At 46.5% G+C, this 18,348-nt stretch overlaps 1 protein-coding gene and 1 long non-coding RNA gene across 4 annotated transcripts in view; both read left to right on the forward strand.

Moving 5' to 3' along the window:
- Positions 1-5,375: 5,375 nt before the first annotated feature.
- LOC114484325 (uncharacterized) lies at positions 5,376-15,262 on the forward strand. Of its 2 annotated transcripts, XR_003677061.1 has the most exons (4): positions 5,376-5,430; positions 7,552-7,670; positions 8,226-8,497; positions 15,198-15,262. It is a non-coding gene; the product is annotated as an uncharacterized lncRNA (long non-coding RNA). The 2 variants fall into 2 exon arrangements; XR_003677060.2 differs by lacking the exon at positions 15,198-15,262 and having other exon boundaries at positions 8,226-10,895.
- A 283-nt stretch (positions 15,263-15,545) lies between these two features.
- The window catches only part of DTNBP1 (dystrobrevin binding protein 1), a 119,841-nt gene continuing 117,038 nt past the window's right edge, over positions 15,546-18,348 (forward strand). The window contains exon 1 of one of the 2 annotated variants that reach the window (XM_024122127.3): positions 15,546-15,737. In XM_024122127.3, coding sequence (XP_023977895.1) covers positions 15,679-15,737 — 59 coding nt within the window. In that variant the 5' untranslated portion in view covers positions 15,546-15,678. The remainder of the gene's footprint in view (positions 15,738-18,348) is intronic. The other variant, XM_055079529.1, reaches the window with a different exon arrangement.

Raw genomic sequence — 18,348 nt, forward strand, 5'->3', positions numbered from 1 at the left:
TTTTTTTGTGGTACACGGGCCTCTCACTGCTGTGGCCTCTCCCGTTGCGGAGCACAGGCTCCGGACGCGCAGGCTCAGCGGCCATGGCTCACGGGTCCAGCCGCTCCGCGGCACGTGGGATCTTCCCGGACCGGGGCACGAACCCGCGTCCCCCGCATCGGCAGGAGGACTCTCAACCACTGTGCCACCAGGGAAGACCTGCCTCTGATGTTTAAAATAGCTAACCTTACATGTACAAATATTTACTGTCTCGTCTTCCCCACTTTCACACCCCTCTCAGGATCCCCAGTGACACTGCCATGACGTGCGATAAAGTGGTTCAGGAGCAGAAGAGAGGACAGTGCTGTGAAGAGAAGTGACAGTGTTAGGGAGCTGACTCCACCACGGTGAGGTGGAACTTCATGGCCTTTGGAGTCAGCGGGGCTGGATTTAAAAATCAGCCTTGGGCTTCCCTGGTGGCGCAGTGGTTGAGAGTCCGCCTGCCGATGCAGGGGACGCGTCAGGGTTTCTTTCTTGGATTCTGTTCTCTCTCTTGGTAGAGACAGGAGAATGGGGTGAGGCTGGACTGAGAAACAATACATCTCTTGAGAGACTGAAGCAATGTTTGCATAATTATATAAACTACTAAAAGATTAATTTTGAAAAGAACACTGAGCCTGCGTGTCTGGAGCCTGTGCTCTGCAACGGGAGAGGCCACAAGGGTGAGAGGCCCGCGTACTGCAAAAAAAAAAAAAAAAAAAAAAATCAGCCTTACTGCTTACTACCATATCACCTTAAACAAGTCACAAAACCTCTCTGAGCCTTAGTTTCTGAATCTATAAAACAAGGACAATAATACACGCTTCGTGAGAGTCTCAAAAGAATTAAATAGATGATACATGTAGCCATAATTGAAGCCATAACCCGTGTGGTTCAGTTCCAGAGGAAACAGGATTTACAGGCTAAATATCATGGAAAAGTAATTCCAATTTTATTCAAGCTTCTCAGCATTGAAGAGAATCCAATCATAACCGATTGCAGTGTTTCTCAGAGCTGCTTGATTCTTCTACCTAATTCACTTGTGTCCTCAGTGTCTGGAGTTCCTCATTTACCACCAAAGAACATTCTCTACCCCTCCTTGCTTTTTCTATCACTCCCACTTCACCTCCCACCTATCCAGTTCATCTCTTTCCCAGACTTTATTACAAAGATGACTTAACTTCTTCTGAAAAGCCCTTTCTTTTTAACTCCAGTCTCTCCAACTCTGTGTTTCTCTGGCCATTCTGCATCACAAGTATAGAGAAACCATTCTGAAGAAGAAAGACCAGTGGTTTGTTTTAGGAGATGAGTTTGGTGGATAAGGTGGTTTAAATGAAGCTGGAAATTATGGGTTTTTTCCTTGTCGATATGGGAGAGTGATGTGGAAGAAATTGGCCAATATTCCATGTTGATAATTTTCACCCCATGATTTATGTGAAGAAGGTAGCACAGGGTCTGGTACAAAGTATAATCTCAATATTTGTCTCTTCCATTCAGCATCTGTTCCAGATATCTACTGCTGCATAACATCATACTATGCCAAAAGGAAGTAGCTTAAAACTACAGTTACTATCCTCCCTCATGGCTCTGTGGCTGACTGAGCTCACCTGGCCAGTTAGCCCTTGGGGCCTCTCGCGCGATTACAGTCATATGGCGCCTAGGCCTGGGGTTGTCTGAAAACTCAAGTAGACACTCCGATATCTTGGCTGGGAAGAGTGGAAGAGCCAAAGGCTGGCCAGGTGTCTGTCTGTTTGTCTCTCCGTATGGTCCCTCTATGTGACTGACTTGGGCTTCCTCCCAGCATGGCCATCGCAAGGGGTCAGACTACTTACATTGTGTCTGGCTTCCTCAGAGTGAGCATTTCAAGAGACCCAGGTAGAAGCTACAAGGCTCCTTATGAAGTAGCCTCAGAATTTACACAGGCACCAAGTTTGCAAGTTAAAAGAAGCAAGTCTTAAAGCCAGCTCAGATTCAAGAGGAGGAAACTACACAAGGGCATGAAAACTGGGAGGCACAGTTGATTGGGGGGCTGTCTTTGGAGACTGTCTGTCACATAGCCCACTCAACTTACCCAAAAACATTTTTTCCTCATTTTGGAAATTTAGAAACATTTTGTTACACTCTATAGTTACTTTTGCTAAAGAAAAGAGAATTTGGGTCACATTGGCAGCCTCCTACATTAAGCCGCCAAAGTTCAGTATTAAAACACCCAATCCCTTCATTCTTGGAGAGACAGTGTAGCCCTAAAATCAGACTGCCTGAATTTGACTCGACTCCACCCTGCACTGGCTCTTAGAGCTCGAGCTGGTTTTGCATCCCAGCATTTCCAGCCTGTAACTACAAGACACTCTGGTAAGGAAACACCTTAAGCTCACCCAGGAATTCTAGACAGTTGACAGTAGTTTCAAAAAGGATAGGTAGTGTAATCTGCAATGTGAATATAGTGAATAAATGGCAGGTTACTGGCGAGCATGTTTATGGATGAATGAAACTTGCACTTATTTGCATTTGTGGCATCTCCAAATCCTTTTGTCTTTGGCTTCGTTGGGAAATGAATGCAAAGCAGCACCCAACTTGCCCTAAACTTTTTAAATTCATTTTATTATACTGGCAAGAATTCAACCAATAACATAGTCTTTTGGGTGAACAAGTATAACCAAAGCTTTGCAGACAAATGCAATAAAATCTGCTAAGTAATTCTGGGAAGCATGGCTGGCTAGGAGTGAACAGAATGTGCGGGGACTGGTTTCCAAGGTGCGTGAGAGGCAAGGGAAGACCCTCCTCACGGTTCACAGGGAGGAGGCAGACCAGGCTTCCCTGGCCTTCCAGCAAACCTTCAGAAATCAAACAACAGAAACACCAAAGGGGTCCAAAGACTTATGAGGTTTGGCCATGGGGTGGGGTATTAGGATAAGATTTGGGGTAGGAGTGAGGTACCTCAGTGGAATAAGAAGTATGTCATTCTTTTGAGATCTTGTCCCAAGTTCATGGTGCAGATAGAGCATGAGAGGCCGAGGAGAGCTGTGTCAGTCAGGGTTGTTTGTGTCGAGCAACTGAAACCAACTCTGGCCAACTTGAACAAAAGGGATTCTTTCAGCAGGATATAGGGCAGATTCAGAACAGACAGCCCCAGGCACCTCCAGAAGGCCTCAGTAGCAGGGATTACTAAATGGTCTTATCTGGACGTCTTCCCTAGAAAGGATGAACCAGTCCAACCATTTTTAGTCTTTTCATCACTAAGTTCAAGGAGAATGACAGCAATTATCCGTGCAGGGGTAGTTTGCCCAGCCATTGGCCAGCAAAAGGGTGACCACCATTTAAATATATCCCATTTGGATCTCTATCCAATGGGAGAGAGGTGGTCCTTCCATATGAGTGGTTCTGCCCCAAGACAACACGCATCTACTATAAAAGTCAGTATTGACACACAAGAACAATAATACCAGCAGTAAAATGAGGGGTCTTGCCTTAGAGTAACCAGGCAGGTGGCTGGAAGGCAGGGTGTGGAGGTGGGCAGTAGAGTGCTGCTGTGCCGAAGTGGCTTGAAGTGGCTTGTTGTGGGCAGAAGTGGCTTGTTTTGCCCCAAGAGGCTAAAAGCCAGTTGAGAAAGAGGGATAATTACAGTCTGAGACAACATTTGAGAATAATAAATCTATTATTACCTTGTACCCTGTTTGATCCTCCAGACTCCTGCAGCCAGGTGAAATCCCAAACACGGAGCATCCTTTTCCAAAGACCTAAACACTCATAGAAAGGAAGGAGCACTAGAAAATCCAATGTTCGTTTGAACGAATTAATTCTGTTTGCTTTCTTGTTCATCTCAGGGAGGGTTTGAGTAAAGCGGTGGAGGAGGAGGTGGGGACCTGGGTGCGCTAGATGAGTCAGGCTGACCCAGGTCAAGCGCAAGGGCTTAGGGCAAGTGGAAGTTCAGATGCCAGGAGAAGGGGAGCTCTGAGGTGGAGGAGGGCCTTGGACCCAGGAAAGGGGAAGAGCACTCTTTCCCCTCCTGAGCACAGAGGTGGGTGTCCCCCACTCCAGACCCAGAACTCAGGCTCCGATTGTCATTTGGCCATCTTAGGGGTTAAACCAGCTTCCGTAGAAAAGGCCTATCGACCAAACCACCATTTGTAACTTTGTGGTTAGGGGGAAGATCCATCTTGGGTTTCTAAACGCTGACATGAACCGTAAGAGCATGGCTTTTTCAGCTGCGGCGTTGTCTATAATGCATCGTTTATACTCTGTGATTTTGTTGGTGGGATTTATCCTGAGCGATCTGGCCTGGGGAGTTCCGTCATCAAGCGAACATTCATCTCTAGCGAATGTAATTTGGTTAAGCCCTTAATAATGCACAGTGGCTTTTATCATGTCTGCCTGGAGTCTTTATTTAGTCTGGCTGATTAACTAACTGGCTCAAATACCCTGCCTCTGTGGAGTACAGATAAACAAGGGCTTAACAAACTCAAGGGTACCTTACAGTCTCCTGCGGGGCCATGAGAGACGTGGGGAGCTCCTCTGAGGTGTTCCCATCAGAGGGCTTTCTGCCGGGTAACCAGAGGCTAAGTGGGAAAGAGAGGAGTCCGATTACCCAGGTCAGGGCACTGCCGGGGGCAGGGGGTGGGAGGGGGACCTCAGGGCCTCTGGGGAGGATTATATCCCGTGCCCTGTTAAATAGAACATCCTTCCCCTTTCCTGTAGTTCATCCGCCGGCTCCCTGCCTGACCAAGGAGAACCTAAAAGCGGAAGGGGGAGGAAGAAGAAAAGCGAAAGAACAGACCAGTCCTCATCCGTCCATCTTCCTCTCTGTGGAGGGTCCAATGAGCCTAGGCCAGGCCTGCACCTCGGGAGGGAAGGAGCCAAGGATGGAGCTTTTAAACTGGACAGGATTTGTGTGTGTGTGTGTGTGTGTGTGTGTGATGAAAGTTTCAAGAAAGCCACACCTATGACAACTTTATAATGTAAAAAATTGAAACTGTATGTCCCCTTCAGTTAATTTATCTTATTGCTCTATATCAATTTTTGAAAACTCTAAAAGGTGAGAGTACAGCCTGGTATATTTTGACCTTAAATCATCCATGTGACTAATCATGAGGTTCACTAAGAACAGTCAGAACGTTGACATGGCTCTTGGAAATTCAGCCAAAAATTACTCCAGCTTTGCAGAGTGAGAATTTTTAAAGTTCCAAGTTATGACATTCATCTTTCTGTACCTCAAGTTTTTGTATTGGCAAACACTGTAGATTTTTAAAATAAACATGAAGAGCTGTGCTGGGCAGCTGGCACGTGTGCACCCAAGGTGCGTCAGCAGGACCAGTTCCTCTCTACACGTGATCCTAGCTCAGAACTCCAAAACCCTACTGCTGTGAGGGAGCATCGCAGTGTCCCGAATGCCAGCCTCCCGGCTGGGAGAACGAGGTACCGTGGGGTCACCATCTGGCACGACAGTGACTTAGCTCAGGAGAACAGTAGATGATTTAGGTTGTTTGTTGTTGACTGTTGACAAATTGGCCACTAATAGTAGAGTTCTCCAGAGTCATCTATGTGTCAAATGAACACTTAGACTAAAGTCATGACCAAGGACTGTGCCTTTAATGTGCCATCTAGAAATGAATTACTTCATTTTACTGCTGGGCCAAATAGAGGACATAGAACTAAAATATCAATGGGTAGTAAGTTTAAAAACAAAATCCAGACTCCCCCTTGACCCCATTAAATCTACATTATAAGGCCTACTGAATGCCAGTGCAGGGAATTCTACTGCAACCCCCTCATTTCTCAGTTTCTTTTAATGATGTGTGTGTGTGTGTGTGTGTGTGTGTGTGTGTGTGTGTGTGTGTAGTTTAAGAATGCTGGAAATTTCAGTTTTGTGAAAAATGAACAAAAGACTGACATGTTATTTTGATTGCTGGAACTTAAGCTTTCATTTCAACAGGATATATTTAGCATAAACCCTTGTAGTTTAACATTTTTACTAAAAGTTGATAAGGCACATTGTACTGAGTTTATTGACAGGAAGCCTATCATTAATATTTGTTTTCTTTTTCAAAAAAATTTGTAGAAGGTCAAAATTCCAAGGGAAAATTGGCCAGTTTTCCAAAACATTTGAGAGGGTGAGTAGGGTGCCCCACTGAGACTGTGCTCTCTCGTGTTCATGAATGTGTGTAAATTCTGAGTGGGAAGAGTGGTGATGTGTCTGGATCCTGCCCCCCACAGGGTGGATGCAAAGGCCAAGCCAGGGTAGGACAAGGGGAGTTTATTGGCCTTTAACATCAGTGGGTTTCTGATGACACCACAGCTGACACCGATCCTCTGCTCTCATTTCAGCCCCGAGCTATTTTTAGGGCAAAGAACTTGAGACTTTACATCAGAGTTAAATTTAGTGATGGTGAAATAGGGGATTAATGGAAACTCTCTCCCCACTCAAAACACATCGTCAGGTTTGGGTAAAATGTAAGTAGAACATAAAGAAATGACAGTGAAGAGAAAAAAAGAGGTCCAGTTTGAAGGCTGGATCTGATCCTTGGCTGAATCCCATTTGGCCTGTAGGACAAGCTCCCAGATCTGATTTGATTTAGGGCTGCAATTGCGAAGATGCAATAAGGTATTGCAAACACTTAGTGACAGTGCTCTGTATTAAAAGATGAAGACAGGATGGTTTATGGTCCCCCAAGGGTAGACAAGGCACTTCAAAAAGAGAAAACAGTCCGTTTGACCCACGTTTCCCAGACTGCACCCCACAGGAGCACAGACAAGGGGTGGGGACAATAACGCATTTCTGACTTGCTACCCCTCCAAGACGCCAGGATATTCTGCTTCACCAGCTTGGGGTAAAATTATTATTCAAGTCAGCCTCCAACTCATATATCACTTGAATGGTTTTTCTTCTCTCCGTAGGGACCCTCCCCTCATAATAAATCCCCAAACTCAGAGATCGTCTTAGTTCAAGGAGCCAGATTTGCTGTATCTTTGCCTGGAGTCAAAATTCAGCTTCACCCCCATGAGCCTGGAGGATAACCGCTACTTACTAGGTATTGGTTGTTCCCTGCTAAAGGCATCTGGGCTCCCAGCGAGATCATCTTTGTGACTCAGGTCTCTGTTTACACACACACACACACACACACACACACACAACCTCCATGTGCCCAAAGTAGCCCTTTTTGGATAGAATTCAGGCTGTGCCGTGGGCCCAGGTGACCAGCACAAACCTCTCTTCCCCAACCTCCCCCATTCCCTTTCCACCAAGATGATTTCCCCTGGGCTGTCTCTAGTCTGAAGTCTTTCTGTCATCTGACCTCAGTGAGATACCCTGCCCCACCTGAGATGTTTTATAATGTTGGATGACTTTGAAAGGGAAGGAGTTAGGGGCTCTACTATATCTGCTCTTTCAGAGGCACAATAGATTTTATGCAAATTTGTGAACCTCTTCACCACAACCTTTAAGATCTATCTACCAAAACGTATTACACCCTTCCTCTGGAACAAGTGATGCCTGTTTGCATTGGTCTACATAAAAGGCCATGCAAATGATTCTTCTAGAAGACCTGCTCCAAGATGACATGCTGTCTCCACCATTTGAACCCGGGTAGAATGATACAGACCCTTGTGAAGCATGCCCAGCTCCTCCTGAAAATCCTTTCTCAGAGAGTGTGAAACAGGTAAAAGTTAGATGGGGCTTTGGAAAGGCTGTTTATACCGGTGAACGCCGGTGGGCTCTGTCTGTGTGCCCTGCTCAGATTCCTGTGCCGTGGAGGGGACTCAAAATGCTGGCTGTCCTCCTGCAGTCAGACGGGCGGTGCCTTAGTCCTGTGAGTTCGAGGAAGTGAAGCTGGTAATGGCCTGGGGTGACCCGCTGTCCGTGACTAAAGGCGGAAGCAGGGTATGTGGGTTTGGCCGATCGGGAGGACAGATTCCCCAGCCTGGGCCTTCCTCCTCTCCTCCTTCACCCCCAGGGTTGGGGCTCAACGCCCGCCCTCCCCGGTCTCTGATTCACATTGACCCTGGGAAGCCTTCTGTTCCCGTTTAAGGGAGTCTCCTTCTCTGTGACCCCGAGTCTCTACAGTGGGATCCCAGGCGGGGGGGCTGTGTAACCCTCTCCCACGCCCTTCCAGAGGGCAGAGGGCAAGGGTGCCTGGCATGGGCAGGGTCCACCCCTCCCCTGCTCTGCTCCTAACACCGGTGGGCTCTCCATCTTCTCTGTTCCCTCCCTCTAGGGTCTTGCCAGTCTGTGAGGGAGGAAGCGTCACAGATAACCCGCACAACCGGGCCAGCCGGGCTCAGCCCCCTGACGGGGGGCTGTAACCGCCACGTAACCAGGCGCCATTTGCCAGGAGCTGCCCAGGAAGGCGGGGCCAGATGCCAAGCTTCACCAACCAATCACTTGCACCTTCCAGGAGTTCTTGCTGACGTACCTGGATTTAAATTTCTCAGGGGTGCTCAACACCAGGGCCCTTTTCATGACTCTTTCTTCCAGAGCAAAGTCAAGGTGAGTCACCCTTCGTCTGGGCTGTCTTCACCACAGGTGAAACACTAATCACCTCAACTAGGCTAGAAACTCTTCCCGGGTTTGTAGGTGCCTTATTGTCCTTCATTTCCTCATCTGCAAAATGGGCAAAATAATACGTGTAAAGTGTTTAGAATCCTGCCTAAGTGAGCTCTCAGTAGGTAACAGCCATCATTGTCATTACAGTAAGATAAAGTCAGTACGTCAGTATGTGCCTGGCATCTGGTAGAGCGCCAGGCATAGGCAGGGCCTCAGCAATCGCTCTCGTTGAGTAGACGGTGTTGCAGAAAACCACGAGGACTCAGCCTTGCAGGACTGAGGGGGGCACGTTAGGAAGCAGTGGGGAATCGGTAGATGGATGGCACTCCTGGATCCCCCAGACCGATCTTACTGTCAGCCTAAGAGCCCAGTATTTCCTCTTCACTGTGGCCTCCAGGAGAGGAAGAATGGGGCTCCTGTTTGGGGTACTTTTCCTCCTGTGACATTTCCACTATTTTAAAAAGTTGAGGTTTCACAAAACGTCTTTCATCGATGAGCTCATTCTCTCTCGATGCCGTGCTCCCTGGCTGGGTACCACCAGGTAATGAGTGGTGGCTAATTAGGATGGCGTTAAGCACAGCAGTCAGACTCACTTCAGGAACAGAATTCCAATAATGGAGGAAACAAACCATTCATCGTATGCCACGAGCTTTTCATTGGTATATACAATGGTTTATTAAGACAACAAATACATCTTCACTTGCATTTCTGTGTATACACAGAGACGATACACTAGTTAAAGCAGAGGAACCCAGTGTTTCTGTACATGAGAACTACTTTCTTTCTCCCCCTCCCCTTGTCGAGATGCTCAGCACATCATAAAGGCAATGTTTGGAAACTTAGCACTTATTATATATAAACCTCGAATTGAAGCAACATAAGCAAAAACATTACCAGGTACACTGGGTACTTTTTCTCTAATTTAGCTATTAGAGGCTTACTTCCCCCTTGCATAGGTCTAAGAAACAGCCCCTCATAATCCCCTTCTAGGGGAAAAAAAAGGCCAAAAGCAGTTCTTGTGCATGTGTTGTGTTGCTTGACCCTGCAACCTGGGTCACAATAGATTGGGCTGGGGACTGCTACTTGGCCTACAAGCAGACATGTATAGCATGAGGTGGTCTCGTGCAAGACCTTTGCTTATGTGAGGCATTTTCTGTTAAATGAAGGACCGGAGAAAGCATTTAGAGCCTTATTCTGGTCACTCAGGGAGGGGCCGCATTGGCAGTAGCCAAAAGGCATGGAGAGAGGGCGTTAAGCTGAAGTCACCAGGCGGCAGGCGGCATATGGTAGAGCAGAGCTTAGAAAGAGTGAAAAATGAGAGCAGAGGAAGTCAGAGACAGAGAAATAAACGGGACTGGAAGAGTCACCAGGAGAGGGGACAAGGGACATTTTTTTTCCCTGAAATGACAGCTACTGAGAGCTGCTCAGGACACTTGAACGTCTGTTGTTTCCTGAAAGGCAACAAGAAGCTTCCAGTTCCACCAGGCCAAGTCTCAAGACACAGCCAGCTCCTGGGGTTCCCTCCCTTCGCGGTGTAGCATCCTTACAGAAAGACCGCATGCCTTGGGGGTGGCCTGAGCTCGCCAGACAGAGCCTGGCCTCCCCAGTGCGGTGCCCAGATTCGCTCGCTCGCCCCTCCCCTTCACACCACTGCCTCCAGGGTCAGCCGGCGCCTTTGGGCAGAGGCTGCAGGGGCTCAGGCCCAAGTACCAAATGTTACAGACTAAGTGATGGGGCTGGTGCCTGTTTGAAGGAGCTGGGAGAGTGGGCACCAGCTTCAGCCCGGAATCCTGAAGTCAGGCAGAGGTCTGGTGGACTCTGAGGTCGCAGTGGATGTTCTAGCCAGAGTTTCTGCTTCCTTTCCCTGCAGGCAGCTCAGGTCGCAAAGCTCAGCTCAGTTGTCCCCGGCCCCAACTGTACATTAGAATCAACTGGGAAACTTTTGAAACAGTGTGGCTGAGGAGGTGTGGCCTCAGACCAGTTAAACCTGAGATTTAATCTCCAGAGATTGGGCCCAGGTATTGGTATTTTTTAAAATGCTCTCCAGGTGATTCTAAAGTGCAGCCAGGGTTGAGAACCAGCCACTTAACTGCATTTAAAGGACTCTCTCTAGTTTCCGCCTAGAATCAGTTTCTCAGTATCAGTTTCCATTGACATGGGCAACTCCTGTGGACAGAGAGGAACTTTTCGGGCACTAGGACCTTATATTTGCCCTTCTCCTCAATCCTTTTCAATTATTAGGACTCCCCCCAGCTATATTAAGCTGATACTTAACTATAGGTAATAATGGGCTCAATCATCTTTTTGTAATTCTTATTAAAAAGTTTCCATTTGAGTTAAATTCTCCCACTTGAAGAGATTTCTATTCTATAATGGTTCAGAAGGTGTAATTTCTGAAATATACTTTCTCCAGGGAAAACCATTTATTTGTGGTCTCCTCTATTCATGTAGGGTCCCTACATTTTAATGAATGGAGTCACTTGGTTATTTATGAATATTTCATAGATCATATAGATCCGTACATAGATTAACGAAAAATAAAAGAGGTTTCCTCCTCTAATGCGCTGTGTAGTACCTTTCTTTTCTTCATCTGAGCAAAAAGACGAGGTTAGGTGCCTGATTACATTTTATTATAGTGTGATAAAATTTCAAAACAAATAGATGCAGCTGAGCTGCCTCTCACTGTTCTTTCAATGTGGTTCATGTTGAAAATATTCTTTCCCAGCTTTGCTGGGAGTGTCACTCCACACACTGCTTGCCTTCTTGGTCTGTTAGCTTCTGTCTTCAGACTTTGATTCCCACCGCACCTCAGCCCGCTCCGCCAACACCCTCTTCTGTGTTCTTCTTCAACTGGGCTCTGATCTTTGCTCTGCGTGTTGGAATTCCCCTCCTCCGCCTCTCAGGTTCCTGTCTGTTTTCCTTTTCAAAATGCCATGCTGATGTTACCTTCCAGCTTTATTTAGCTTACTTTACTCTTAGAACGACTCATTGTTTCCCAAGAAACATTTACCGCTTTTAATTGGTTTCTCTCTTCTGGCATCTTTAAATTCTTAAAAATTAAAGATATCAAAAATCTTGGTGTTTTAAAATTATAAAGAAGTTAATAACAACACGTAGATGCCTTTACAAATCTGTTAGATTCCTGTAACTCACGTGGCAGTAGTGCCTTACCGATTACTCTAAAAGATCTCTGCCAAAACAGTGGTGTGAAATCTTCTGGGTCCTATGGCTACTTCTTTTATAGCATCTTTTTTTTGGTTCCAATTCCACCAAATCCTCATTCATCACTTTATTTACTGTAAAAATCCACTGAGACAAGGAAACCCCTTCCCTTAGCAAGCGTCTTAGAGCAGTGCTTCTCACACGTTCAATGAATATGAATCACCTGGGGCTCTTGTTAAAATTCAGATTCTGATTCAGTAGGTCTGGGTGGGGCCTGAGATTCTGCATTTGCAACGAGCTCCCAGGTGAGGCTGCTGCGGCTGCTCCAGGGAAGCACCACCTTAGGGAGCTTCTTAAGCAGCTTTGGTGCTTTTGCCTCAAATGTTTTATCATCACAGCTTTCTCCCTGCTTAGCTATTATGTTCTCAAATCAACTCTCAGCCAATTGCTGAATTAAGATTAGGTCGGTAGCCTCCACTATTGATGTTGGTTCTCTATACTTAAAACTTTTGTTTTCATTTTGCCAGTCAATCTTCCTAGTTTCTGGCTGATTACTGTTACTTAAATTGACACAACGTGTCGCATGTTTCAACTCTTGGTCCTTAATCATTCCTACAAAACAACTCGTGTGCAACAGTAGTCATTTTCTCTCTTTACTTTCATTTTTATAATTTACTTTTGTTTCCTTATAATTATCTCTTCTTATTAGCACTTTTAAAACTGTCACTGTTTTGGGGTTTATCAGACATGGGGTTAAGAATGTTCATAAAACACCTCAAAACGAAGGACAAACATGCCATAGACTAATAAACAATGCAATGGTCAAGGTAAAAATGATTGGGCACAAGTAAATCTATTTTCTAGTGACAGGCATACTCTTTTTGATCTGATTTGGTACTTTACTGGAATGTAGGAAACTTACTAAATTGAAAACATATGAGCAGAGGAGTTTATTTCAATTGAATAAAATGAAAAAGATTTATTACTTCTCAGTACATGTGGTTTCCACATCTACTAGACAGTGAGGGATCTGTCTCTGTAGACCTGATCATTTGATCTCTTACTCTACCAGGTACTGTTTCCGGGTGGTGGAGAAAGACCCAATAAACAGCACCCCCTCTAAACCAACTTGTCTCAACCTACTAAGAAATAAGAAAGTCAGCATAAAGCATCCAAAACATCACTTTCATTTCTGGTGAGGGTGATGCAGCACATGACTTATGTTCATAGGCAAGCAGAACTCCCATTACTGAACCTCAGGTTAAAACGTGCCCACCCAGTCACAGAAAGCACTGGGTCACTGCAGCCTGCTCACCTGGCAGCCTGTCCTTATGGAGTAGAATGGCTGTTCTTTACTGGATGTTTGCACCCAAGGAAAAGAAGAAAGGATGGGTCCAGGCTCCTTATTCCCTAGATCGGTGATCCCCAACTTTTTTTGGCCGCAGGGACCAGTTTCGTGGAAGACAATTTTTCCATGGACTGGGGGCAGTTCACCCGCTGCTGACCTCCTGCTTTGCGGCTTGGCTCCTAACAGGCCTCAGACCGGTACCAGTCCAAGGCCCGGGGGTTGGGGACCCCTGCCCTAGATCACTAATCAGAATAGTCACTTCTGCTCTGCCAGGAAAGGCCTATCCTCACACAGCGCATCTCGTTTGACTCATTCAATCCCAGCCCTATCATATCCCGTCTTCTTTTTTTTTTAATTTTTGGCTGTGTCGGGTCTTTAGTGGTGGCACAAGAGATCTTCCGCTGCGGCGCTTGGGCTTCTCTCTAGCTGTGGCGTGCGGGTTTTCTCTCTCTAGTTGAGGCGCACAAGCTCAGTAGTGGTGGCGCGCGGGCTTAGTTGTCCCTCGGCATGTGGGATCTTAGTTCCCTGACCAGGGATCGAACCTGCGTCCCCTGCGTTGCAGGATGGATTCTTTACCACTGGCCCAGTCTTTAAAATAAAGACAGATCCTGTCTGTCTTAAAACTTAAAGTTTTGATATTTTGTTCAACACAAAATTTTTCACTAATTTAAAAGTTTTTGAATATTGCATTAAAATATTATCCATCTTGATTACTAAGGGTTTTGGCTTCCCCTTAAGTTTTACACCTGAGGTGAATGCCTTGCCCACCTCAGCCTAGTCTCAGAGCTGGTTTTAAATTAAATGTGTAAGCAAATAAATAAACAACTTTTTCTTAAACAATTATTAAATAAATTATCAGATAGTGTTATGTACTAAGTTGAAAAACAGTGTATAGGAAGTGGTTGGGCCAGTAACTAGAATGATCAGGGAAGATCTATCTAAGAGGATGATGTTTAAGATGAGATCTGAATGCCACAAAGGAGCCAGCCATGCGACAATTTGGAGAAAAGCTTGTGAACAGGCCTCAAGGAAATGAATCTAGGATTTTCAGGGAACACACAACATACCAAAGGTTACTGTGGCTTAAATGTCAAGGAAAGATAGGTGAGTAGTACTTACTTTGGATAGAGTGCCAGGAAGGGTTCAAATTTTAGAACTTCGTAAGCCGAGCAAGGAGTTTGACTTTTTTTCTAAGGGCACAGAAGGATTTAAAGCAGGAAAGCGACACAATATGATTGCTCTTTTAAATAATTCTCTTTGGCTGCTGTATCAAGGATGAGTTATAGGCATGTGCGTGGCAAAAGACTAGAATAAGGAGACCTGTCAGTATTCCTGGTGGAAGATGATGGTGCCTTGGACCAGGGTGATTATAGTGAAGATGGAGAAAGAGGAGCAGGTTCTAGCAATACTTTAGAAATAGAGTTGATTGGACTTGATGAATTAATATTCAGCAGGTGGAGAAAATAGGAAATGGTAATTTCAGGTGGCTTAACTTGAGCAACTTGGTGTATGGTGGTGCCACTTACTGAAATGGAAGAGACTGGGATTAGGTTCGAAAGTGAGTTTGCAATAAAATTTTCAATTTTTGGTATTTTGGGTCTGAGATGCCTGTTGGATACAGGTGGCATAAGCAACTGGTATGAATTGAAGGAGGTGGGGGGGAGGACAGGGCTGAAGATGGAGATTTGGGCGTCACCGGTGCCTCGATAGAATTTACAGCATCGTAATGGATAGAATAACCTAGGAGGGGGCCATTCATGGAGAAGAGCAGGAGCCTGCAAATGTGGCCTTGGGAGCGGCTGATGAAGTAGGAGGAGGAGTGGACAGGGAGGGAGAGTGCATGAATGGAGTGCCTGAAAGAAAAAGAACGTGTCTTAAGTATGGGATAAGGAATTGCTTGAGAGCCACCGAGAGGTCGAGAGAAAAATCAGGGCAGATAAGTAACAAATGGTATCGGCAACATGGCGGTCACTGGTGACTCGACAAAGGCCACCTCCTTTGGTATGAAGGGCACGAAAGCCTGATGGGGTAGGTTGAAAAGAGAATGGAAAGTAAAGATGTCGGAACAGTTGATTTTTGCCATTTTATCAATGAAGAAACCGAGGCTCAGAATGGTTAATTCTCTCATTCAAGGTCAAAGCCAGCGGGGTCAGATCCTGGAACCAGAGTCCACGAAAGCGTTTGCTACAGGGGAGGTGCACGCTATGTAAGAAATTGATCCATCTCTCTTCCAAACTGTGAAAACAAACGCTGCACTCACTCAAAGAAGCGCTGGTTTTAAAGCATTCTTTCACGTGGCCACTTCAATTTTAAAAAGGAAAAGGAGAGGGCCTGGCTTTGGGCTAGGAAAAAGCATCCGAGCTGCTCAGTTTCTCGGCTAGGAGAGAAGGACCGCCCCTTTTCCGCAGCCCAAGCCCGGCGGGGCTCACTGCGGCTGCGCGGGCCTGGGCGCGGCGTGGGCGGGAAGGGAGCGCGCGAGCGGGGGGCGGGAACGCGGAAGGGGCCGCGGCGCGGAGGCGAGAGCGGGCGGGGGGTGGGGCCGGCCGCGAGAGTGAGGGGCGCGCCGTGACAGGTGCGGCGCGGTGTCTGCGCGGGGCTGAGGGCGGCGGCGGCGATGATGCTGGAGACCCTGCGCGAGCGGCTGCTGAGCGTGCAGCAGGATTTCACCTCCGGGTAGGTACACGGTGGGGGACGGAAAGGGAACCCGGGGGCCGGGCCGAGGAGCTGGGGGCACCGGGACGCGGCCTCCGCGCACCCCGGTCCGGTCCCTCTTCCTCCCCCTCCTCCCACGCCCACCCCGCCCCGCACCTCCCATCCCAGACAGATCGAGGAAAGTAACGAACTTTCCGGCGTCTGTCCGGCCGCACAAAGTAACTTAGGTCCCACAGGGCAGGCTCTGACCCGCACCCCGGGCCCGGAACGGGGTCGGGAAGGCTGCGGGCGCGCCGGGGATCGTGCAACCCCCTCCCGGCAGCCCTGGCCGGCCCCGGAGGGTGTCTTGTGAGGGGCGAGCGCGCCTCCCCGCTCCTCTGCCCCGGGGGGACGGTGACCCTGAGCCCCCTCCCACGCCCTGCCCTCCAGACCCCTGCCCTCTCGGGCCTCGGAGCTTCTGCGGCCCCGCCTGCAGCCGGGCCGCTGCCCCCTCCCCAGGCCGGAGGTCGCGGGCGCCGCAGCCTTCACCCGCCGGGGCCCGGCCGCGCGTCCTGTCCACCCTCGCGCTCGGTTCGCTCGCTGAACCTTTGCCAAGGCTTGGCGCCTCTTCCCCTTTTGCTTTCTCTCTCTACTTTTGCCTTGGGTTTAACGCCTCAGTGAAGAAACTCTAGGGCCACAGAAACGACAGAACTATGGCAGTACTATTAATGCCTAGTGGTGAAGCGCACACGGACCAAGCGGTTCCCGAACTTTGCTTAGAATCACCTGGGAACCTTTAACCATCTTGATGCCTGGGTCGCAAACTATACTAATTACATCAGACTGGCGATGGGGTTTTAAAGACCCCCAGGTGATTCCTGTGTGCGGCAAACTCTGGGAACCGCAGGCATAGACTCTAACACCAGAAACTCGCAGAAACGTGTTTCTGCAAGTTTCTCTGCCTCAGTTTCCACGACTGTACAACGAGGGTGAAGATGGTACTCATAGGGTTATTGTGAGGATGAATGAATTAACATGTAAAACAGCATTGTTATTTAGTGCTTAATTCATTTTAGTTTTTCCATTGCTTTAGAAAGGGTGTCACTTTGGTAAAGGATTTGTCTGTCACCTTTAGATTACGAATCCTTTGGAGAATGCTCTGAATATGAGGGCCTTTCCATCATGTTTTAAATTTCTAATGAGAAAGATGTTAGCTAAAATTTTATGGGACAAAAATGTTTATATTGTTTGCCTCTTGGGTGCTGCGTAGTAACAAACTGTCAAATACTTGAGCACTTACATGTAAAGCATTTTTGGTAATCTTGGTTTGGTGTCCTTAAGGATATTAGTTGTAGATGCTGTAGCAGTCATTCACTGATGCTGTGCTTGCATGCTTGCATGCTTGCATTTCCTCCCCCCCTTTAAATTTAAAAAGTAACTTCCTTTCAGAACGTAAATTATTGTATTGAAAAATTGGGGTATAATGCTGGAATGATAGCATGAGAATGATCACAGCTAAACACATCTGGGACAGCCCTGTTGTCATCACCTCAAGGAATTCCTTGACGGCGAAACAGTCTGTCTTTTGGGAGTTACAACTACGGTAACTCCCTAGGTCATGGGGTGCCTTTGAACCCATTCATTCTCCTGACATTGGCTTGAGAAGGTTCAGCTTACCTAGGAATATAGATTCTGGACCCAAACCATCCTGAGAGATCTGGAAAACCTGAGTTTAGATAGGGAGGGGGTTGAGGGGATCTGGGTAGAACGCCTTGGAAACTGACCTTACCTCTTGAAGATGCCATAAACTGGGGCCAGTTTGGGATTAGACATCCTGAGAGGGCTTTCATTCCGTTTAGGCCCTTCATTGGCTTCCCTGTACAGGTCATTTTCAGCTGACAAAAGCACTGGACTGTCAGTGTGTGCCATTAGCCTGTCACCTGGCAGAGAAATAACTCATCTTCAAGTGATGTCTGTGACTGGCACCTTTAAACTCTGATGTTCACCTTTGTCAGGTCCACCAATTCCTAGGCGATTGTTTTTGTTTTTTTTTAATTTTATTTTTTTATTCAAACAGAAAGTCACAAAAATTATACTCATCCTCATCAGTTCACTCAGTCCCATGTAATTAATTTTTTTATCTTGATTTTTTGTTAGCACTTTTATGAATTCATCGGTTTAGAGTCCTGAAAATGCTTATTCATTCAGTTCAGCAGTATAAGTCAGTTACCAGAAACCTGTACTTGTCAGTCTTTTTCATGAATTCCTTGAAGATGAAACCCTTTTATAGGAACGTTTTTGCAAAAGCATCAGAGTACACCCAGAACTCTCTGTAAATGACAAAAGACTTAAAAATGACCATGGTTAAAGATTTGATGAAAGTTCATAATCAATTGACAAGGAAATTTAGTTATTTCTGAGATACACATTTTAAAGGAATAACTAGAATTATGACTTATAACATTATACCAGAACATATAAGATTTTTAGAAATTTCATGTAGCGTCTGAAACATTTATATTAACATATTTCCATACAAATAACCCAAAGAAAGTTTAGTATTAGTTTTTGTTTGTTTCTTTTGTTTATACTGCAGGTTCTTATTAGTCATCAGTTTTATACACATCAGTGTATACATGTCAATCCCAATCGC

Source organism: Physeter macrocephalus, chromosome 18 (assembly GCF_002837175.3).
Source record: "Physeter macrocephalus isolate SW-GA chromosome 18, ASM283717v5, whole genome shotgun sequence".
Classification (NCBI taxonomy): Eukaryota; Metazoa; Chordata; class Mammalia; order Artiodactyla; family Physeteridae; genus Physeter; species Physeter macrocephalus.